Source organism: Gymnoscopelus microlampas (assembly GCF_963454915.1).
Source record: "Gymnoscopelus microlampas genome assembly, chromosome: 22".
NCBI classification, from domain to species: domain Eukaryota; kingdom Metazoa; phylum Chordata; class Actinopteri; order Myctophiformes; family Myctophidae; genus Gymnoscopelus; species Gymnoscopelus microlampas.
Genome location: NC_139959.1, coordinates 16,802,539 through 16,828,068, shown reverse-complemented (window position 1 = coordinate 16,828,068; position 25,530 = coordinate 16,802,539). Strand labels below are relative to the sequence as shown.

The 25,530-nt window shown below is 44.4% G+C and overlaps 1 protein-coding gene across 1 annotated transcript in view; it reads right to left on the bottom strand.

Moving 5' to 3' along the window:
- Positions 1–751: 751 nt before the first annotated feature.
- pola1 (polymerase (DNA directed), alpha 1) overlaps positions 752–25,530 on the bottom strand; it is a 94,683-nt gene continuing 69,904 nt past the window's right edge. Inside the window, exons 36-37 of the mRNA XM_084049097.1 lie at positions 17,264–17,360; positions 752–2,144 (exon numbers count right to left, since the gene is read on the bottom strand). Of these exons, the coding sequence (XP_083905223.1) occupies positions 2,008–2,144; positions 17,264–17,360 (234 nt within the window). The 3' untranslated portion in view covers positions 752–2,007. The remainder of the gene's footprint in view (positions 2,145–17,263; positions 17,361–25,530) is intronic.

Here is a 25,530-nt window from a genome sequence, read left to right as displayed (position 1 = left end):
TCTGTCTGTCTGTCTGTCTGTAGTGGTGAAGCTACCCGGTTCTCCTCACTGGCTGGAGCAATTGCTCTGATTTTGCACACAGCCATTGACCATTACCATCTGAACTTAACTGTGAAGCCCGTTTTTCTATTTCATCAAATCTCAGCTTCTTATTAGCGTTTATGTGTCAAACAATGGGAGATAACGTTACCAGGTTTCGCGCGTGAAACAAGCAGCAAGGTCTATGAAAACAAGGCCAAAGGGGGGGTTGCCCGTGGGGAGGGGTGACCGCGGGGGGTGCCGCGACGGGACCCGCGGGGGGAGGAGGGGGGTGGCACGACGGGACGCGCGCGGGGGAGTAACCGCGCGACTGGATGTGCAATAACCCCAAGTTTGCAACTACTTTCGTCTGCGCCCTTCACCGGGTATGGTCTAGTTTGAATTAACAGGCAGAACACTCACAGGAGGTAAAAGAGGGGAGAATGAAGATAGAGGGAGATGGGAGGGATTTAACTAGACATGAGCGAGTCAGTTTGAACAAGCCGACAACATGACATGTGACATGGAGTTAAATGAACACTGGATTTGGACGGTTTTGCACTGCAGGGGTGATGCGTGGTTGCAAGTTTTCGTCAGCCAGTCTGCTACTCAAACTTGCCATGGAGACCTCTTCCCTCATGTTATTCCTCCGGTCCACAAAGCCCCCCGCCCATCCCCACTGCAGACAGCAAAGATACGGCAACAAAGATACGCTCAACATACTCTGGGACCTGTTTCACTTTTTATTGAAGTTTCAGTATTAAAATCACAACATCCAATCTGAAATAATATGCTTATTACAACAACATACAAAACAAACCCCAAATAGAATCTTTCAAAACAACAAAAAAACAAAAACACCTAGGTGGATTAGGAATACCGGTACGTAGAAAATGATACGTTAAGACATAATCTGCACAGATTGTGAGCCTTAAACAAAGTCTGGAAGGAGATCAGCTGATCCGCAGAGACAGCGGGGTTGATCCCTCAACCCCGCTGTCACTACACATTTCACCTCACTTTGTTTCGGTCTTCTTAACCATCCCAACTTTCTTCAACCCCACACACACACACACACTAAATTGGAATGAATGGCAGTAATCAGAATAAGTGTTTGTTCACGTGGTTGCGTTGAGGGGAAGTCATTTCAAAGTGGAGACAAATGGCAGATCTACAAGCTCACAACGCGTCGCAGCGCTTTGTGAGCTTGTAGATCTTTTTTTCGGTGCATGACACTGGTGCGCAACCAAGTATAACTTGGTTGCCCTTCATCCTGCTCCCCTTCCCCACCATCCACAGCGCGCACACAGTCATTTAGGTCTGATTGCTACCCCCCTTGTCCACACCCGATAGGGGTGAGGGGGTCACAGACAGTTGAGTGACTGTGTGTGTGTGTGTGTGTGTGTGTGTGTGTGTATTTGAAGGAATTGGAGGGGGGGGGGGGGGGTAGATGTGATGGGAGTTCATAATAGGGCCATTAGATGGCATGTACGTGATATGGAGGTCATAGTCTATAATCGCTCACAAACACACACCAATGTATCCTCCACAGGCGTGCTGCACGCACAAACGCAAGCCAGTTAAAGCAACGGCACAATTTTCGGTATTACAAAAACAACCAGGGAATGTACACAGACATACGTACATTAATGGAATATTCACATATCCATGTATTGACGGCCAGTATTTATCAAAGCAATTAGACAAAGCGTAGCCCACAGCTGTAGAGTCCATCAAAAAATCCACTTCTGTAAAGTTGGTTAAAACTATGGGGGGGGGGGGGGGGGGACTTCAGTGCCTCAGCGCCATCAATCCATGAGGGCACCAGGAGGCTATTGGTCATTGGTGAGACTGTTGTGTATGTACATGCTGTGTGAGAGTGTGTGTGAGAGAGAGAGGTGGTGCTGTTGTTGTGTATGCACATACTACATGTGCGTATGTGTGAGGCGGAGCTGTTGTTTATGTACAGTACATACTATATGAGTGCGTTTACTTGAGGGAGGTGAAGGCCTGGAACAGTTTGGCCAGGTTAACGTCCGAGTAGCTGCTGGCCGTTAGTGCCTTGTCCGGCACCTCCTTAAGCCTCCTGTACACCTCCTTCTCCTCCTTCCACATCTTGAGGCGAGCTGAGGACAGGAGGAAAGATGGAGAGAGGGAGAAAGAAAGGAGGGAGAGTAATAGAAGGGGGGTTGTGATTACAGTCAGTCCTCAGTGGAAGATTCATGATGCATCGACTGCATCAAGCTAACGGACACTTTGGCTTTAGCGCCGTAGGCCGATTATTGCAGTTTGTTCCATTTCCGGACAATTGAGTCGTCGATGCTGCGGCTGAGCGTGGATTGTGAGCCACGAAGACAACAATGAGACTACATTCTACAGAGATCCAACTGTAAACCACTCAATTGCAGAACAGCTCTGTGCTGCAATCCAGGGAGTGGCGTCTGTCTGCCTTATGATGGGAAAAAAATGGTTATAAGCATAGAGATCGATATTCAAGCATTTGTGCGGACGAAAATCGAGTACCGTCGCCGGTTCCTTTGAACACCCGAGGAAAGTAAACTATGCGACGGAAGGAATGGGCTGTAAACAAACAACTGATTGCATGTATGTATAGATGGAGCTAACATCTAGCGAATGTTAAGATGTTCATGCCTTCTATATTGATAATGTATAATCAGGGTCCCCACACATTTTTAGCAATGAATTTCCAAAACTTTTCCAAAACTTTTCCAGAATATTTAGCCCAATTTCCAGGCCTATATAACAATCATTCGGCGCAATAATATGTCTCTTACTCCTATGTAGAATGCCCAAAGATAGGCAGTGTAGCAAAAATAAAGTTTGAGACATACATTAGGCTGCCGTTAGTGATGCGCGAGTTGACCCGTAACCCGCGGGACCCGCGGGCCAACCCGCGGCGCGGGTGGGTCAAGTCAGAATTTCGGAGGCAATTATGCGGGCTGCGGGTGAGCGGGTCAGCCGCTCACACACGAGAAAAAAAATAAAAAAATCACATGCTCTTGTTTTGTCTTTATTCCTAATAAGAATAAGAATAATAACAATAAAACAGTTTGAATACACTTGGGGATTATTTTCTAATGATTTTACAGAATAAAAAAAAAATCGCGGGTTGAGCCATAGATTTATATATGGGTTTGCGGGGCGGGTTGAGGCGGGTTGGGTTCCGTCGCTGGGCGGGGCGGGTCATGAAAAAACCCGACCCGCGCATCACTAGCTGCCGTCACACAGCCTGTTCGGCGAAAAACTACTTATGTTACATATTTCGTGTAATATTATTCATGTTTATGAAAATATTTTGTTTTAACAAAATCTATAGCCAAAAACAATGCATAGCCAAATATTTTTCCAGGACCCTTGATAAATTCCAGGACCTTTGATGATGTTTTATCAATTTCAAACCTTTTCCAGTACTGGATTATTTTTTTTTAAATTTCAAAATATTTCCAGGAATTTCATGACCGTGGGGACCCTGTCGTTCATTAATTGCAATGGTACTGCAGTACAGTATAACATACTGTACATGGGCATACGTTCACCCATGTGAATGGCAACGAGCCAACGGCATGCACAACACCGTCAGCACAGCATGTATGTCACATTTCTTTGACATAAGACTTTCAGAGGTCTTTTAACTCCAGATGGTTGCCTAGCTAACTTCAGCTAATGTAGCTAATGTATGGTTCTAGCCACTGTATAACACTGTAGCGTTTTACTGCATCTACGTGAGTATACAGCATTAGCTCTTCACAGTAACATTGTTGCTGTCGGTCAGAAACCTTGTTATCTCCATATTTCTCTTTTTTTTCCTCCATAAATTAATGACCTATTTCTTACATTTCTGATCAAGAACAATCCAGCTTTCTCCGCTTATAAGCTTGCCATGGCTTCAACTCTGCAATTTGTCTCTGCATAGTTCCACCACAAAAGGCTTTTGAACCTATGTTATTTTCTTTTAGTACTTTGAATAGTTTACTTGACAGGTGTCTCGCCTCCACTGCTCGCAAAGTGCTTCCAAAAATTGTATGGCCTTAACTGAGCAATTTGACCTGCTGTGGTACACGCCACAGGCAGGACAAAAGACACTGACAGAGTAGAATAAGCCATTCAATAATCACACATATAATGGGCAGGAAATCATAAGGTCTTGACTTGATGAAAAACACAATAATTATGATTCAGGAAAGTTATAAATTTGCTGAAGTTCGAGTTCTCCTCCTAACACTATATGGACCAGAGCTAGTTGCCCCTCTCTTGTTGCCCCTTAAAACTAGGCTTGTCTGGGCGTTTCTAGCCCGTTCACCAAATGGACGAGCCTATCAGCGTTGTCGCACATCGTTCTGTGATTTACAGCGACAGTTGGCCAATCAGGTGGCGAGTTCGAGTGAGCCCGAATGGGACCGAGTGCAGCCGACAAAAATGGAACGATCCGCCATTGTTTCTGTGGCCAGTTACACTTTTTACTTTCGTTTTCAAAAACGCTCTCAAACTTCTTTTTTGAGGCACGGAATTTAGTTTTAAGATATCGTTTGGATATCCCCGGACAGTTTTGCCAACGGGGGGGGGGGTCCGTTTTGTCAACGGGGGGGGGGGGGGGGGGGGGGGGGGGGGTTCCCTGCCGATAAACAATGCGGCCCCCCAGAGTGATTGAGGAAATTTTGTGGCCTTCACCATCTACAAAGCTGCCCACCCCTGACCTAAGAATAAATGGCACCCTTTTCACATTGGCCTATTATAGCACCACCAGGAGGCCAGAATAACGTACCTGACCTGGCGGAGACCTGTGCGCCGAGGAGCACTTTTTCTAGTTTTGAATTTTTTTTTTATTTTGAATTTTTTTTTATGACGGATTTGACGGATTGTGGCGCTCTGGGCGTCAGGCCACGTGACGGATTTGACGGATTGTGGCACTCAATGAGTTAACTTCTTTAGCCGGGGGTCCCCGGACCCCACTTTGAGAATCAATGCTATAGTACACACCGATAAGCAACACAACAGCAGCTTATCAAATGAATACTGGTGTGTTAGATTTGAGGTGTGTCAATACTGTCTATCATGCTTGCACATTGGCCCTTGGCTCTATGAAAATCTAACACACTCATTAATTTGGTTGGTGCAGCTGTGTTACATACTAATCTGCCATGTTTTTAATGTGCTGTAGTTTTTCACCTGAAGTGGAAATACTACGGTTGTCCGCTTTAACTGTCTTTAATTGCATGTTGCACATGCATAATGTTTTGTTGATGCTTTGATTTTACTGTGTACATCACTTTGGTCAATCTCGGTTGTTTTAAATGTGCTCTATAAATAAAGCTTGATTTGATTTCACCACATGGATCTAAATTGTGGAACATGGAAGCCTTGTCAAACAGCTACTTCCTGTATCTCTCCGCAGACTCGGGTCAAAGCAGCCTTTTTTTTTTTAAGAAAAGAATTGCAGAGGTTCTTTCTTGGCCTACTGGGAGTGTGTGTGCAAAGTTTCACACCGATTGGTCTAACGGTGCCAGAGATTAGCGGTTCATAGACAGACAGACAAGACTCACAAGAGTGAAAACATAATCCCTCACCTTTGGCTGTTCTGGCCTCCTGACAGCAGAAACTAGCCTGTTTCCTAGGCTGTGTGTTTTCCTGTCAATTTGATCCAATGAAATCCAATGAAACTGGTCAGATGACCAATGATATGCAATGAAATCGACAGGAAGTGGAAAACACACAGCCTAGGAAACAGGTGAATAGCAGGCAGCGCCTTTTCTTCATAAAAAGGGCAGACAGTGTGAACATACCCTTATGGGGCTCATCTCAAGAGCTTCCTTCATATTCACTTTACACTCAGCTAGCAACCAACAGATGAAATGTCTCCTCCGATACACATCACCACCAGTCACATTTGACAGTGGAGAGTTTCACCAGGAGAGCAAAACGTATGCAGAGGAACTTGCTATCCCTCCCAGGTCCGCTCCCTGCAGAAGGAGTTGCTAATACAACAGAGATCGTTCACCCCTGCTCACTTCCCATCCTCGAACGTGCCCAATGTGTTTGTTTGTCCAGTCTGAAGCACCACAGAAGAATCAAACCCCAGTCTCCATGATGGTGGGCAAGAACTTTACCCCTGTGCCACCACCATTGGTGGTGGCACAGGGGTATAATGCTTTACTGTGCACATGTATCTGATGATAAATCTGAATATTTCATTGCTGCTAACTAAGGTTTAGTTTTTGCAATACATTAGATATATATTTTTACTGTACTTTCTAGCCATATATAACCATCTTTATCTTGCCTTGTTTTTCTTGTTCTTTTGTTCTTCCACTTGCATGACAAATAAAATCTTCTAGATTCTTGAAAAAGGAGACGGAGGCAAAGAGAGTGCTTTGATATTTCAGTGAATCAAAACAGTTTTAAGGCGGATTTCTCCCTTAAGAGAGCTGACTGAGCAGTAATGCTATCACTTTGAGGGTGGGGCAAGTACAGGATTGGCCCGAGGAGGTAGATGGCAACACACCACTACCTGTGATGGCAGACACACACACACACACACACGTTTGTATTTAACTATACTTGTGGGGATATAATATACTTTATTTGGTCCTCACAAGTATAGTAAATACAAACACACACAGACACACACACAAAGGATCATAAGATCGATATGAAAGCTCCCTAGACTAGAGTGTATGAAGCCAATACAAGGTGTCTGTTATCCCCTCAGGTGGGCTGTAATATGGGTAGATGGGGCACAGTGAGCTTCTATCCTGAGTGAGGGCGTCACTAGAACCAATCTGATGTCACATCACATCAAGTACACTGAGACCAAGCTGACCCGAGGCTCAAAAATCACAGCCAGGGCAGACAGAAGACGACACAACTGAGTGTAACACGCCATCGCCAAGTTCCTATAGTCTGCATCTTTATGTCTTTTATTAATACACAACAAGACTACGTTGTTTTTGTTGTAAATTAATGGATACAAGCTGCTGTCCCCATGGGGGTTGATATATGTTGAGTCTCGCTATACTTTTGCTGCTCCATTAGCTCAGTGGCAATAATTCTGGCGCTCAGCTTTCAGCGTCTCCAGTATCACAGAAATGAAATTTCACATCAGAGTAGAAATGTAGTAGCTTTTACATAAGTTTTGGTTTGCATTTTCATGAAGCAATGACCATTACACATACATTCAATAAATGCAACACACATAACACAGACAGCAGAAGACAAGCATGAGTGTGTGTATAGACTGAAAATACTTTGTTGCACGCTGGTGTTGCGAATCTAAAATGGCAGATCTACAAGCACAGCTTGTAGATCGGCTATTGTTGGTTGCGTGACACGGCGTGAAAAGTGTAAATCTGGCGTATTTCATGGCAGATCTACAAGGTTACTACGAGTCGCGACGCATTGTGAGAATAGATTGGCTATTTTTGGTAAAGACATTCGGTGTAGAGGTTAACACTAGCAAGTCAACAAAGTATACAGGGTTTAATTGATTATTAATTTAATAATCAATGACTTTACAAAACAAGTGTGTGTGTATGTGTGTAATATTGTTCTGGATCAGACATAGTATACTGATTCATCCATCTGGCAGGCTGTCAGGTTCCAGCTATCTCCTGTTCCGTTCTTCCTGCCCACTGCATTAGTGGCTGATGGATAAATACCAGTCCACTGTCTGACCCACGGGAACAAAGGTTAGATACACACAGACTAACAGTAAGTAAGGCAGGGGCTCGCATGTACGCATGCACATACACACTAAGAGGAGATACACAGGGACGATTGATGGTAGTTAAACACTGCATGGACACACACACCACCATGGCAACTACAAACCATCCGTGTGACACACACACACACACACACACACACACACACACACACACACACACACACACACACACACACACACACACACACACACACACACACACACACACACACACACACACACACACACACACACACACACACACACACACACACACACACACACACACACACACAGTGAGATAGGCCGGTGTGGTTGACTTAAGCAACAGCAGAAACTATTACCAGATAGGGCTAGGAAATATATCAATATAATATCAATATCATGATATGAGCCTAGATATAGTCAGGGAACTTTGGATATTGTAATATCGTGATATGGAAAAAGCGTTCTTTTCCTGGTTTTAAAGGACTGCACTACAATAAGGCAACGTAACTTTGTAACGGATTGAAAACAGCACGGCAAGTACAATTTAACAAGCTATGCTATAAGGATAACACAAAAAGCCCTGGGGGCTTTTTCCCATTGTGGTCCTATGTACTCGATTCATCATCAAGACATACAATACCAAAAGTAAAGGTATATTTACAGCCCTAGTACTAGATAGTTCTCATCTGAGCAAGAACAGAGATGGAGGGAAGGAAGGATGAGAGGAGATGAAGAGGAAGGTGTGAACTTGTCTATCAGAGGAATAAAAGGGGTGTGATGATGCATGATCAAGCGAAAGCAATCATGTCATTTCTGAAAGCTAGGAGAAAATAATCCCCCCCCACACACCTCTTTTCTCTCCTTTCTCTTTTCCACCTCAATCACTGTGTGGCGAACAGATAAAAGAATGATTTAAGACTCAGAGAGAGAGACCTCGCTGAGAGTCCGTGCACAGTAGGGGTTGCAGTTCAAATAACTGGGAACGAATCGAATCAACCACCAGGCAAAAGAATGAGGAAGAATACACAATATGCGATGTGAAGTAGACAACGAGGGATTTGGAAGAAAGACATCTAGTGTGTCCCCTTGCATAGCACCACATCCACACTAACAGGACGGGACATGCTCTCCGTACATTGCGATGCAACTTTGTTTGGTGTGAACTAGAGCTCTTCACGGGTCCAAAAAAAACGGACCAAACCCGAAATGGAAATGTGAAATCTGTTCCAATTCCGACCCATTCCGACATTTTTTTCAAATTACAAAACCAAACCCGAGTGGACCCGTGTCATTTTCGTCCGATTCCGACCCGTTCCGATGTTTTTTTCAAATTATAAAACCAAACCCGAGTGGACCCGTGTCATTTTCGTCCGATTCCGACCCGTTCCGATGTTTTTACATTTCTACAGACCCGGACCGTAATTGGACCGGTGAAATGTGTTCCGAAACCCGATTATTTCCGAGATTTCACAAACCCGACCCTGCAGACACCACTTCAAAAAAGCGCATCAATGAAACGATACAAAAATAAATAAATATGCGCAGCGGGCCGCAGAGATGTTAATTTAATATGCGTGAGCGTGACAGGTTCTCTTTGTAAATAAATGTGTACTTTAATAAATAATAGCAGACTTAATGTCCCATGACCCACGTCCGTGCTATTTACATTTTGACGATGCACGTTAGTCAAGTGGAGCTGTGTTCCGTGAGCAGAAAGCTGTCAAGTGGCCTCCAGAAAATAAATCTGGTTTCCTTTCAAAACGATGTGCATTTCAGAATAAGAGTTTTTTTAAACTCTATCCTTGTAATGTTACAATTCAACACACGTTTTATTTTGAAATCATACTACTGGAAGTAGAAGTACCCAGGTAGCCTAGTTGAAACTACTTAACTTCACGCGAACGCAGCAGTTTATGCGGAACGGGGGGAGAAAAAAAAAAGTCAGAGACAAACAGTGGGGGGAAATCACGGATCTGTGAGAGTGTCTCGTCGTACACACAAATTAATGAATGGTTGTGACGCCCTGTATGTTAATCTGACGTTAGTAGATTATGTTTTATTCTTGAACATGGCCATGGGTCTGTGGCAGGTTATTTAATATGGGATTTTCACAGCTGCCTTTGACTTTTTCTTAACGGAACGGCGTTCCGGCACCGAATCTTTTACCGGAACGCCGTTCCGGACCGTTCCGGCCCACTTTCACCCCTGGACTTATTTAACAATCACCATTTCATGATTAAAGCTAGAAACTCTTAACGCAGTTCATCACACAAGTTACACAGCCATTCATGTCGCTGGCTCGCTGCTGCACTAACCTGATCCTAGGTCAGCCCTAAAGCATCACACAAATTAACCAGCAGCCAGCACTGCGTTTAGTGCACACACAGTGCACACGGCACGCCACACAAAGCAGCGCACGCCACAAGAGAGCAGAGCGCAGCGCACGGCACACACAGATTGATTGTTTATTTAATACTTCATTAACAGTTTGCAAAAAAAAAGCACAGAAAGTAGGCTACACACACACAGTCACGCACGTCGCACGCACACTTCGGGTTTTTTCGGATCCACTCGGGTATTACACATAATGAAAGACAGACCCGAGTTCCGAGGTAATGCTGCCCGATTCCGCCCCGCCCCCGACTAATCATGATAAAGACAGACCCGAGTTCCGTCAATTTCCGAGGTAATGCTGCCCGATTCCGCCCCGCCCCGAATGATCATGATAAAGACAGACCCGAGTTCCGACAAATTCCGAGGTAATGCTGCCCGATTCCGCCCCGCCCCCGAGTGATCATGATAAAACACGAGTCAGACCCGTACGGGTCTCGGGTCCTCTCGGGTAATTTCGGAATCGGGGGGCCCGTGAAGAGCTCTAGTGTGAACCCCCCAGCATGCGCACGACTGGTACATGCATGTGGAGGGCGGTGGGGCTGGGGGGGTTTGGTACTGTCGGCTCTAACTCGGTATTGTCACACACCCCGTGCACACTCCGTGGCATCGGTGGGCACGAGTACGCCGGGGCTCCGCACGCTCCCTAACTAGGTGTAAATACAATAACAAGCCTGTAATTAAGTGAGCATGATGAAGTTAATGGAGATCGGCCACTCCGTCCGCCGCCGCCATGAATATTCTATTAGGGGTTGTGGTGGCGGCGGGCAGCTGGAATAGCAGTTAATTTAATCACCACTCCGAGCACGGGGGAAACTTCTTTTGTGCAAGTGTAATTGCACAGAATGAATAATTGATTTGACAATCGCACCCGCAGATTTCTCCACCACCTCGCTTTGTATTGGCACGGCAGGAAGCGAGGGAGGGGGAAGAAGGAGGAGGAGAGGGAGACGAGAAAATAGAGAGAGATACAGACATGGTGGAGGAGGAAAGGAGGATAGGCAGAGCGGATGGAGAGAAAGAGAGCGAGAGAGCGAAAAGGACAATAAAATGCAGTGTTGGAGAGGTGTCAGGGAAGCGGTCGGTAAATGGATCATTAGGAAAGCGCGGCTCAAGGACAATTCATCTTTTATCAATGCAGCAAAATTACATTATTGCTCACACATGCAATCATACTGCCCATACTCAAAGACTGAAACCTGGGGGGGGGTAACAGGAAGGCAGTAGAGGAGAAAAGAAAGGCAACCGACCGATTTAAGAATGGAGGGAGGGAGAGAGGAAAAGAAAGCGGGCGAGGGAGAATAGATAACTGACATGAAATGATTTGGAGGCATTGATACAGGATGTATAGCTAAGGAATGGACAGTATGTTTGATCACTGTGTGTGTGTAATGCCTCCGTGTGTGTGTGTGTGTGTGTGTGTATTCTATTAGCCATCTCCTGCAGCGGATGAAATTACCTCCCTGTTTTACTCAGTCATGGCAATCAGGCATAATACAATTTACATGTAGATAAAAGCACACACAGCAAAGGTGCGCCACTGGACTGCAGTGTGCACATTAAGTATAATCATGAGATTTTCAATGAAGTTCAATGTAGACTCATTTAGAGCTCTTTTTCCCTCAAACAGCGATTAAATTGTGTGTGAGCGCTCATGTGTAATTTTGCGTGTGCGTACAACACATCTAACAACGCATATTCAGTATACTTTCAATACAACGAGATCGATACGCTCTGAAGCGCAGTGCAGTATTAATGCACTGTTAAACACCAGCGTTGTTGGAGCCATTTTCGCCTCTGGTAACTAGATCATATTCTTTTTTTACTTTGTGCCACCAATGATTTTAAGGAATGTCTGCACCCACCACTTTTATTATAGTTGACACTTGATATTGTTTTGTGTGCAGGATTAGATATCATAGCGAGTGGACAGGAAATACCAGGAAATATTAGGCACCTGTCACCAATGACCTGGAGCATACCTTTCATTTTTACTAGTAGCTGAATACCAGCTAACTCCTGATCTGTGCTGCACGTCAGCAGTAACGTTTAAGAAGCACATGCATTCTGGAATGTTTTAAAATGCTTCACCGACACAAAAAATATATAAGTTAAACAATGACCCGATCTCAAGAAGCAGTGGGTTGGTTGTAAACATTCACCGTACGAAAATGTAACCACTACACGCACACCGGCAGAGTAGGAACGTGTTCGAGAATGTGCGGACACGCGCACACGTCATTGTGTGTGTTTCAACCACATATACAAATATAGAGACAGTGAAGACTATATAGGATTGTATGCTCTCCTCTCTGTAATCTGAGCAGTTTGGCCCCTGGGTGTGTAATGCAGTAATATGGGGTATTACTGCCCCAGGTCCAAAGGATAACAACTTAAACCTATACTTTAATACCAGCGTGTGTGTGTGTGTGTGTGTGTGTGTGTGCACGCATACATGTATGGTCCACCACTGTATGTGTGTCTGCATTCGATGCATGTGGTATCATGAGATTTGTGGTATCAGTAGACTTGACTACTGTAACAGTGTCTTTACAGGTCTCCCTTAAAATAATCGATCAGACGACTGCAGTTGATTCAGAACAATGCTAATGCTGCTCGAGATCTTACTAATACCAAGTAAGTGGAGCATATCACTCCAGTCCTTACACTGGCTCCCTGTGTGTCAAATAATTGATTTCAAAGTTGGTCTATAAAGCTTTAAATGGTTTAGGGCCAACATTTCTGATCTTGTACGGGAAAGATCTGCTTTCTGTCGCTTAAAATAAAAACGTGGGGAAGCAATTTAGTTTTTATGCACCACATATCTGGAACAAACTCCCAAGAAAAATGCAGACACTAAAGACATTTCTGTTGTCCACTGCCTTTGATTGAGGTACTTTTTTTCTCCTTCCTCTTCTGCACTGTAACTGTATCTGTTATTTTTATTGTAAAATTGTGTTTCCTTTGCTTGTTGTTCTGTGTAAAGCACATTGAATTGCCTTGTTGAAATGTGCTATACAAATAAGACTGCCTTGCCTTTATGTAATTGTGAATACCATTGGTTCTCAAAGTGGGGTCCTTGGAAGGGGGTACCAGGGGGTCCCCAGCAAAACTAGTTAATATGCCGTCACAGTCATTTTAACCACTTTAACCATATTGTATACTTTGGCTATTCAAATATAGCAGATATACAAGCTCATAGTGCGTCACTTCGTGCTGTGCTGAGCTTGTACATCTGCTATTTTTGAAAAATTCTGGCACAAAAACATTTTTTGAGACAGGGGGTCCTCAGCCAAAAGAAACATCATTTTGGGGGTCCTTGACATGAAAAAGTTTGAGAAGCACTGGTGTATACGGATATGTATTTATTACGCACATCCATTTTGTGGAGAGATTTTGTGGTTGATCAATGTAGAACATTGGCTACAAGGACAACCATCATGGGGTGTTGCAGGCAGGCTGCATGCTCTCTCTCACGCGAATCCACCGCGATGCATCCGGCGTAGTTGAGCAGCTACAGTCTATACGCACACAATTGGCCCGTGTTTGGTGAGAGACCCGGGCAGGGAGGGTGATATTTGTCACTGCACGTACTCCTACGGGCGGGGGCGGCACCTGTCAGCAGGGAGTGCTGGGCCGGAGGAGTAGGAAGGAGGCTCTACTCTCCTCCTGGTGGGGGCTCCTCACTGGCAGGTGAGTCAGCAGGATACAACAGCAGAGACACCGACAACACACACAATGTGTATGGGGAAGAATTCATTGGCATAACGATTCCTTGATGGGGTTCCACATGGACCCTTACAAGTCTGTAACTCAAGAGTGTACAAATGGAACCCCTCGTGATAGGATAAGATTTGTATCCCGACCTGAAATTGCATTTTCTGTTTACTAAAGAGCTGGAGAGACAGGGAGACCCCTGTTACTGTACAAAAACTCTATAGCAATGATTACTCTCAGAATATAGAGCTATTTAACACTTAAACAAAATAAAATCACTTACCCAACCTTTAAATATTATTTTTACAATTGACTTTCTCTTTTGGATTGTCTTTTTACTTGAAACGAAATACTGTGCCTCCATTGAAGGTTGACTGTCAGTGATTTGCACATTGTTGTTTGTCTTGTACATTGTCCTGTTTCGTCTGGCACCTTAACCAGAACCAATTCCTGCGTGTCCTACATACTGACAATGAAGTGCTTCTGTGCCAGTGCATAAAGTGACTCACAAGGCAAACACAATTATAGTCCAAGCCAGTGATAACTTGGATGCAGCCCAAGCAGAGGCAGTATTAACTAGAAAAAGTCTTCTCTGAGCACGGGTCTCCGCCAAGTCAGGTAGGTTATTGTGGGCCAGCAAAATGTTAAAAAAATGGAGTAATATAAAAAAAAAAGTTTTGCTCAAATTGGCCTGCTGGTGGCGCTATAATAGGTCAATGTGAAAAGGGTGGCATTTCTTCCTCGGCCTAGTGAGAATGTGCGTGCAAAGTTTCAAGGCATGCGTTCATGATGAGGCATTTTGTTCAAAACAAGCTACTCCTGCGAACTTTGGAAGCCAATCTTAGCTAATCAGGATGGAATATGAAAAAGACAGATTTGTCTAGATCACATGACTATAGAGCTAATGTGTACCGATTTGCAAAATCTGTAGGAGTAATAGCCAAAAATGTGTTTGGCAAAAAACGGACTGCCGGTGGTGCTATAACAGGCCGATGTAAAAAATGTGGTCAACTGTTTCTGCTCTGGCCTTCAGGGAGTGTGCGTGCACAGTTTCACTCCGATCTGTTCAACGGTGCCGGATATTAGCTATTCACGACTGACGGACGAACACACGGAGGGACGGGGGGCAAAATCATAGTTTCATTCTCAGCCACGCCTTCGGCCCCTAAATAATGGCAAAACACTAAGATTTGATTGATAATATAACATTGATATAATAGTTTTTTTGTGTTAAACAAAATATCATGGTATTTTTTTATTTTTTTAAAAACCTGGAAACATTTTGATACAGATAAATAGGATAAGTATACTACATTAGTTCCACTGATCCAAGCCAGAACACTATCGATTGATTGGTCATTCAAATCAAACATGCACTGAAAATGCACGCGGCCCACTCATCTGACCACTCAACACGGTGGACAGAGTGGTCAGAAACGAACAGAAACAGTAACATTATGTGCCGACTATGTTTGGTCCTGGCGACTGGGTTGAGATAAAGAAAGAGGCACGTCAAGAATTGATTGGCGATTATTTCCAGCATCAAAAGAAAGAGAAAAATAAATAAATCCAACCAAGCCTATAATCATGTTAGCAGCACCCCCCCGGCCTCTATACCCCTATTTCAGCTCCCTCCGTCTTGTGAGTGGTCATTCTGTTGATTACATGTTATATTTACCCCTTTTCTTTTCGCTTCCTCACTTACCGGTGTGTGACTGTGTGCCCCCCCCCCCCCCCCCCCACTCCGCTCCCGATCTCCGTTCGGGCCGGCGACTCCCGCTACTCTAAAGGCGTACATTCATACATAACATACATGTACATACATACATAAATATTTAATCAAATAAATAAATCACTCAGCCCAGCGGGCCCTTTCTAATCAAGTGACATCAATCAGGGAGGACTATGGTTAACCCATTAAGACCGGGAACGCATCCGTGTCATTTTAGATTTCTTTGGCTATTCAAAAAGTAGCAGATATACAAGCACTGAGTGCCGCGCTACGAGCTTGTAGATCATTTGCTACGAGATTGTAGATTTCAAGCGAACATTTGTAAGTCAAATCTTTGCTTCTGAGGGTCCCTGGAACAACATATTCTGAGATGGGGGTCTGCGGCCCAATACATACAATTTTGGGGGTCCTTGACGTGAAAAAGTTTGAGAACCACTGATTATAGCAACACACGTTTTTTTCAAAAAAACTGCTAGGATTTAGAAGACATTTGTAGAATCGGCCTCAGGCCTTAATGGGTTAAAGTGGCCTTGTGGCAGATGCCTTCTGAGCGCGCTCGGAGCCCTGGAGTAGCATCTATTTGGGCCCAAGGAGGGGGGAGAAGGACGTGGAGGAGGGGGGGGGGGGGGGGGGGATATACGCTCCATGTCCCATTATGGGAGTAGGGCTGTCCTTTCGTCAGCGTGCCCATTACTCCCCCTATCATTTCCCCAAATGTAAAGCGTGTTTTCAATCAACACCAGCCAAACGAGTGCCTGTCCTAGAGAGGCAAAGGAGAGAGAGAACGAGGTGGAGGGAGACTGAAAGGAGAGGTTAGGAGGGGAAGGAGACGGTTTGGAGAAGCTAAGGGTAAACGGGAGATGAGATGGAGAGGCTCTTTCTTCCTTTCGGTGATTGGAGAATTTTGCATTCCGTATTTGTGTGATTGAACCCCTCTTCTAAATTAGGGCTGTCGACTCGAGGGGCTGAATATCCTTAACCACCTCGCACCCTACCCAATGCCCATGGTCCACTCGCTGCTTCTGTGTGTGTGTGTGTGTGTGCCACAGCAGTAAATTGCAAGTGCAGTTTGTGTAAAAGGCACAAGTTAAGCCACTGATTGCGAATGCTATGTTGTGTAGGGTATATCTGTACGCTAGGAGCGGTTGTTCATAATGCAATTTCAACGTCTATTGCGGTATCCATCCTAGCGGCTTGATTTTGAAAACACAAGAGTACAAGGAACAATCTCATTATATGGCGTTTAACACAGAGCACTGAAAGACACTGTCGCACACGGTCTTCAAATGCAAGAAGAAAAAGATTTCATGGGAATACAACAACGTTTAAGGCTTAAGATAACCTGATGAAGGTCTAACAAACTTTTTTTTCTTTCAGCGCGTTAGGGCCCTCGCCTGGTCTTCTCCTACGCGCCTGTCGCCTTTGTAGGTGAGCAAAAGACTCGCTTTTTATTGTTTAACACAAAGTGAAATGCAAAAATCAAAAAAGGTAGTGATTGGACTTGGTAGCCAAGGATGGCTAATGTTGCAACACCGACTATGTAATGTTACCGTTAACAACATCGCATAGTCCACTCTGTTTTAGGCTTTTCTACTAAAAATAAAATACTTTCTCCGGGGTAATGGAGAAGTTACATCCACTAATGGATATAAAGAGGGCTCTCTGATTGTGGCAGTGTGTCATCGTGTGTGTCTTACTTTTCTCGTCCACTTGCTGTACTTTGGTCGCCGCATGGTCCCAGTCGAATATGAACCTATAGAAACACAGCTGGTTGTACAGGGCCTTCTCTGAGTACTGTGGAGAAAACACAGGCGCGCACACACACACAAAACCAGAGATTAGCAACGCTACAACACGTACTAGACCCTGCGACTACTATATATCGGCCATCATTTAACGACATCGTATAGGCAAATCTGAAGCCGATGTGTGCTGATTTTTACCAAGGCCCCAGGACCACGACACACACACACACACACACCCCCCCCCCACACACACACACACACACACACACACAGTGAGAGATAGGCCGGTGTGGTTCACTTAACAGCAGAAACGATTACCAGGCAATCCAGGTACTTGCAGTCCAACTACATTGCTGGTTTACCCTAATATTACACTTATTCATTCTTGTTTTTAATTCTTGGCAGCCTATCAGAATTTGAAGGCTTATTAATTACGTACGGAACAGAGTAAGATAGTTTTCTGGCTTGGTATGCTAATCTCATATGAATGCCTAACACCCCCCCCCCCCCCCCCCCCCCCCCCCCCCACACACACACACACACACACACCTTCCTGCATCCATAACTCATCCCTGAACCCGGCTCCCTTCCTCTGTCTGACATAATAAATGCCAGAAAACAAATTTGCTCGCCTTGTTAATCTCCACTGCAATTAACAGGATCCACATGACGACAGGCAGCCAGAGGTAGACAGAGGGGATAAGCGAGAGAGAGAGAGAGAGAGAGAGAGAGAGAGAATACAGTGTCAGAACAGAGAGAGAGAGAGAAATAAAGAGAGGATTGGGCCTGAAATACCCTCCCTCATAATAGTTTGTTGTGATAAGCCATTGTGAGAGAGGCTTGCGAACAGCAGAGGCTGTCAATTTGATTAGCCATTATACTGCATGTTTAATTGCAGTTATTGGCTCATCATTTCCCTGTTCCGCGGCAGAGGGCAACGCTATGCCCCGACCGCACACAGCCATCAGGTGTGCTGCGCACACCGCTTCATTATTACCACCAGGAAGAAGCCTCCGACAATTCCTGTGTGCATGTCTGTCTGTCTGTGTGTGTGCGCGTGTGTGTGTGCGCAGCGCGCCCATTATACCTGCCAATCGCTCATGAGCGTGATTGTAATTTCAGTTTTAAAACGTTGCTGCATAATTGAGTGGCGAGAAAATCTAATGCGACTGATTTTAACTGTGATGGCTTTCTGTGGTTGCCCAATTGGCGCGCACAGCTGTTGACCACTGACGCGATGCCTGGTCAACAACCAAACCATGCACAGATTGATCACACCCGCCCCCCCCCCCCCCCCCCCCATTATGGAGCCTCGGTTACGGTAGCCAAGGTTGAACTAGCTTGGGCCGGCATTAAATAATGCACGCGCTGGCACTTCCTCCCAACACACACTCGGCACATGCACTTCCATTCAAACGATGTAATACCGAACGTAGGCGGGCCAATGAATGACCACATGGAGATTGACTGACAGGTGTCAGAAAGGCGTGGCTAAGATGTTACAGGTCGTTATTGAATTTAGAGCCCCTCAACCCCGCCACACACACACACACACACGGCTCAGGGCTTTGTTCCTCACTGACACCATTTCAATTTGCACCAGAAATCTGCAGCATTTTCAGCCTGACTGCCTAAAGGCGCAAACCAGCTGTGAAATTGCCTCTCTGCCGGGAGCGTAGGACCCCACCAGCCCCCACCAAGTAGGCCCTTTGCTCTCTTACCCCCCCCCCCCCCCCCCTCTCCCCTGACTGGCTCCCACCTACAGTACCACACACCCAGCAACACGCACATATTTGTTGGGTCTTATCGGCCAAAGAGGACGACGGGTGCATGCGTAAAATGTGTGTTTTTAACCCATTCAATCCGGGAACGCATCCGTGTCATTTTAGATTTGAGCTATAGCCATTATTATTATTATATACTTTGGCTATTCAAAAGTAGCAGATCTACAAGCTCTACAGAGCTTGTAGATCTGCTATTTTTGAACAATCTTCAAATCTTTGAATACGTATATTTGTTTAAACAACATTTTTAACTCAAATCTTTGCTTCTAGAGGTCCCTGGAACAAAATATTTTACAAATGTTCGCTTTAAAAGAGATATATTCAAAGATTCAAACGATTTTTCATATCTACAACGAGCTATGAGGTTGTATATCTGCTATTTTTGAATAGCCAAAGACATCTAAAATGATAGAGATACGTTCCCTGATTGAATGGGTTAAGCAGAGAGATACAGAGAGAGAGAGAGAGAGAAGCAGAGATTGAGGCAGCAGAGTGGAAGACAGAACACAGAGAGAGAGAGAGCAGTGACAAAATGAATGAAATCAAGAACAAGAAAGGAAGAAAAGGAGGGAGATAAAGAATACCTGATGAAATGAAACAGCCTGACGCGGTTCACACAATAGACTGAGCAATCTAGACTATCCCACAGTCTTCAAAACAACTTCACTGCATCTCAGTCACACAGACACAAGAATACACACATTCACATGCAGCTCAAATGCATGTTTTCAAAAAGCACATACAGGTATACAACTGTAAAGGATTAGGGTTTAGAATTAAACAGTGTAAATCCACATGTTGACTGACGTCCACAAACAACAACCTGCTTTGCGGTACTGTCATAATGCGGGTGGCTTACAGTCCATCGTCATGCAATGCATTATAAATAATTTGTATAGAATTAGTTTTGCTTTATGTAGTCTAGCGTGCAACTCACGTTGAATTTAATTTTGGCGTATATCAGGTTAGACACATGCCAAGTGAGGAGCGCAGCTTAAGCTCTCATTAATCCCCGACTAATTATTTAATCATCCCTGACTAATTATTTCATTTTCAGGTGGCACAGGGGTAAAGTTCCTGCGCACAACCACGGAAACTAGGAATTTGAATCCTCCGCTGTGCCTCGAGCTTGGCCGGGTGTCCATTCCAGCACAACAGACCATGTTCGCGGGAAGGAAGCTGAACGCCGGGGAGGGTGTTCTTTGTGGCTGCACAAAGCGACTCCTACAGGTTGCTCAATGGCACATTTAGCAGGGGTGCTAACTATCTCTAACATGATTCTTCATACGTTTAGTATGTGTTCAGCTTCTGTGAAGTTCACACTATTCAAAGCTTATTGCACACCTATGTGTGTCATTTTTAGATTTGAGTTAAAAAGCATTATTTTACACTTTGGGCTATTCAAAAATAGCAGATATACAAGCTCATAGCGCGGCACACAGTGCCGCGCTACGAGCTTGTAGATCTGCTATTTTTGAAAGTTTGTGAAAATGTGTGCAAATCTTTGAATATATACACTTTTAAAGCGAACATTTTTAACTCAAATCTTTGCTTCTGGGGGGTCCCTGGAACAAAATATTTTGATGGGGGTCCGCGGCCAAATACATATCATTTTGGGGGTCCTTGACATGAAAAAGATTGAGCACCACTGATATAGAAACATACGTTTTTCAGAAAACAGTTGAGATTTAGGAGACATGTAGAATCGGCTTCAGGTCTCAATGGGTTAAAGTGCCATGATGCAGCAGTGCAAGCCAAATGTCAGTGTCGGTGTACCTGCCTGCTCCGCTGTGCTGCGGGAGCGCCAGAGCCTCATGTGCAAATGTATGTGTAGGCTGTCTGATTCTGCCAACAACATAATTTTAATTCGGACTATCCCCTTTATTGAGTTCGGTCAGGTTTGTCTATAAACTGTGGAACCATTGGCGTGTAAGCCTGTATATGAATCTACAGTGGACTATGTCCGCCTTTGTTTGTCTTTTTATGTTATTTTTCATGTTGCTATGGACCATGTGTGCTTAATAAAGTTTGATTGGTTGATTGATTGTGAGGAATAGTGTTCCTCCGCATGCGCTTCAATTCCCCGGTGAGGCTCCTTGCTGGCAGCCGAAAAGAAGCGGCAGGCGATTGGCATGTACAGTATGTGTGGATTTGGGGTTTGAGGAAACCTCAGGTTTAACCCTGGGTTTTTACATTTATGTTTCACTTCTTACCGGGGCAGACGATCGTCATGGTAACAGATGCTGCACACCTAACGTGTTCTGGAGCAGGTTATGTATACATTAGATCAAAGTGTAAAAAAGCACTGTCCAATCATTTCTGTTGGATTTCCGTGGAGCTCAGTGCATGGACGGCAGTGAAACAATTTGGCTTTCCTTGAGGATTTCTTTTATGAGAGGTATAGATTCTTTGAAAAGAAGAGACAGCATCTTCCTCTGAGTCAAACAGTTTGACTGATCAAAACGTCAGTCACCCCTGCAAATTAATAAAACGTACAGACCCAGTCGAGTGCTCCAGTAATTTATTTGGGCGTTGGACTTCTGTTTGTGAGGTATAGATGCTCGTCAGTTGGAGTTAGTCATCCGTGTCAGCTTCCTGAACTAAGCAATGTCAAAGCCATGCCATTGTGCTTTAGTGTGTACCTATATCATCCTACAACAGAGAATGATTGAAGTGCTAAAGCATTGTACTTTATGTAAGAATAAATAATAGTCTAACAGGGGGGCTTTCTGTGTGTGTGTGTGTGTGTGTGTGTGTGTGTGTGTGTGTGTGTGTGTGTGTGTGTGTGTGTGTGTGTGTGTGTGTGTGTGTGTACGTGTGTACGTGTGTGTGTGTGTGTGTGTGTGTGTGTTAGGGCTTTCAAGACTAGAGATTTTTACTGATCGTGAGAGAGAACACAATAGAGACTTCACTGCTTATTATAGGTGCTTGTTATTAGGTGCCCAACACTTCATCGTTCATCTAATTAAGTTTAATAATGGGATTCCATTTTGTATAAGGCAACCTTTATTTATTTACCGTATACGAGTTCTGCAACTTTAAATAATCATACCATGCCATAAGAAACACATTAATTTAACGGATTACACAAAATGTACTTCGTTAGATTAATGATAAGGCGGTGATATTTTAAGCCTTGAACTTCATACAGTCCGTATTTTTTTTGCGGGCGATCCTTCCTGCATTAAGCAGCTGCAAATGTGTTGCTTTTAGCCTGTGTGTTACGTTTAAACTTTAAATACTTCATATTTGTTTAATATGATGCATTGCTCTTCATTTGTAAAGTGTGCTGCTCTGCTGCCAGTGAGTTTGTTCATGTTTGCCATTGTTCATATGCTGCAAACACCTCCCCTTTTATGTGAATACACAGCCACGCATAGCTAGATTGGAAAATCCTGGGTTGACTTATTGAGTTGGTAACCACTGTTGTGTGATTCAGACTGGTTAGGGTTTGTGAAGCCAGATCATGAAAAGATAGCCTGGGTATGTTGAACTTGCGGATGCCCAGCAAGCCAATATAGTTGGTATGGCTTGGAGTCCAACACACATTTGCGCACGCACACACACCACAGCTGCAGAGACAGAGGGCAAGTTAAATACACACACACGCAAGCACAAACTTTAGTGTTTTAGATGCAACGAGCGTTATTGCCGGTTTTCGCAGTCTTCACGGCGATCGGCTTCACAAGGCACTGTAATGAGTCAATATATGGAAATCTTTACTAGGCAAACATGGTGGGAAACAAAGGCATTTAACTGGCACCCGCAAAGCCTCCAACAATTCAGCACCCGTAATTTCTACCCATTGAAAGGCATAATTGCCTGCTATTTGAAGATATTCATGCTCAATTTTTGAAATTAATTTCAATTGGGGGGAAATGTAGAAATGTCAGCTCCAGTGAAAGGGATTTGATTTCAATTATGCTCGCTCAAAGGACTGTGATTTCCAAATACACTTAAGCAAAATTATGACAAGAATTTTTTGTTCAGCAAAATTCCATGTTTAAAGAGCGATTAGGGGATAATGGGGCAGCTTTGAGCCGGCGGCGAATGCAGCCAGCTCCCTCTGAAAGGCACTCAATTATCTCTGATTGCTCCCGCTATAATGTATCAAATAGAGATACCTGCTATTGCCGTAATTTGTGTGAAAATTAACATGCTGCAATTTCCACTAGAGGGAAAAAGGGAGCTCTAATGGGGCGCCTGAGCGAACGTCAATAAAAAATGAGGAGAGAAAAAGAGAGACGCTGGGAGGGTGAAAAGAGAAAAAGGGAAGAGAGAGAGGGAGGGAGTGTGTGTATGTGAGAGAGACACACAGCAAAGCTACGGTAAAGACAAAAGGGAGGAGGGGTGGGGTTATAAGAAAAGGAGGAGAAAAAAATGAGAAATATGTCAGTCAGAGGGACAGACGTTATTTGAGATACACAAGGTTGAGGGAAAAAAAAATCATAGCCTATTTGAGATAAGCGCTGATGAGAGAGGAGAGAGAGAGAGATAGAAGGGCGCGGAGAGAGAGAGAGAGAGAGCGAGAGAATGAAATTTAATTTACTGAAAATATTACAATTGCACATTTGCACCTGTGCATAACTCCCCCAAATTACCAACCAATCAAGGCAGAGTGCCTATTACTCTCCCATTACATGGAGATCAGATCACGCTCTGAATCTGTCCATGGAGAGAGGGAGTGGGGTGAGGGGGGGGGGGTGTAAAAAAGGGACATGGAGGGAGGAGATATGCCTGATTTATTCTCGGGTTGTGCACTGATGTCATACGCCGAAAATAGTCGATCTACAAAATGAGCTTGTAGATCAACTGTTTTCGTATGCGACACCAGTGGTGGGAGTCACAAAGAGAGAGAGAGGAGGGGAGGGGGGGCGGGGGGTGGCACCCACACCCACGATGAGAGTAATTGTGCCGTGATGCGGTGATTCGAGCACAGGAGGGAACCGAGAGAACGAGCGCGGCTCGGGGAGAACGTAAAGTCGGGAATGCTCACATTCATCTTCCGCTACAGCCTGGAGGGTGTCACTATTATTGAAATGCTAAAATAATACCACCGTTCGTTACGAGTTTTTTTTTTTGTGTTTTTTTTTACGGGTACACACAGGTCGGATGCATTTTATTTGAGCACCGATGGCCTACCAAAGCAGACCACCGTAAATGTAAGCATTTAGCTACTTTAGCCCATTTTAAATTATAAAATAATACTTAAAAAATATATATATATATTTTTTGTCACAGTTAGTCGGTGTATCCCTTTGAATTAAACTGTACCTTCCGACTCCCTCGATAAATCCTAATCATTGTTGTAAAGGCTTTGTGATAATAATAACAAACAATAACAGACGCAATCTAATATAGATATTAAATCATCTAGGCAGTTATCTGGTGATTAAGTGTGTCAGAGTGGACGCATGTGACTGAACACAGAATGAGGCTGGTTGATCCTCGGGCACAAACAGCTGGTTCAACAGACCATCAGTGGTATGATTCATGTGTAGGTTGTGCCGTTCCACTTCTGGCTACTAGCGTGCGTCGGACAGCGAAAAGTTAGTGCTCAGTCTGCCCACCTCATAGGTCAATTTCAAGGACCCCCATAACTCCTTACACACCCGTAAGGTGCCATTTGGAACCCCCTCAAAGAACAATGAGGGTCCCTGGACCCCACTTTGAGATGCACTGGTCTATTCAACACCGTGTTTGACTCAACGATGTCCAAATGAAATTAAAGTATTTCAAAACCAATTCATTCATAATGAAAATTTCTGGCTATAGTGGCCACTTTGTCGTTCCCCCCCAACCCACCACACACACATTTTTACACAAGTGGATACTATGTGGCTCCTGATGTTTGGATGCCATGTACTCATTAATGGCTACCTGGACAATTGGCTGAGACAGAAATCTAAAGGTTAATTTCCTGCTGCACTTATGCTCTTGATAACAAGCCCCGTTAAATGGCTAAAATGTAAATGTCAGTGCATGTTGTTGTGGCGTCAACACATTAGGCCTTTCCATTGAAACAATATTGTATTGAATAATGAGGGTCAAAGACAACTAGTTAAAGAAGTAGATAGAGGAGGCAGGGGAAAGAGAGGAAGGGGCAAACAGGCACAGAGTTAAATTCCGCCGGCAGTTTAAAGTGCCAGGGCCCTCAGGCACAGTAATGGACGCCTAAGTGACTATGGTGACAGCAGAAATCGTCCCTAAGGTTTACAACCTGTCGCCACAGAGCCAGACACACAGCCATGCAGAAAGAGAGAAAGAAAGGGAGACTGGGGAAATGGGCGAGGGACTGGTGTAAGGAGAAAAATGGGGACAGCTAAGGGTGCCAGTTAATGTCTAAATGGAGAGAGGAGAGGGAGTGAGTGAGGGAAGAAAAACGTTCAATTGAAAGGGGGAGTATTTCTTTTAAATCCAGTGGTCCGGATAACA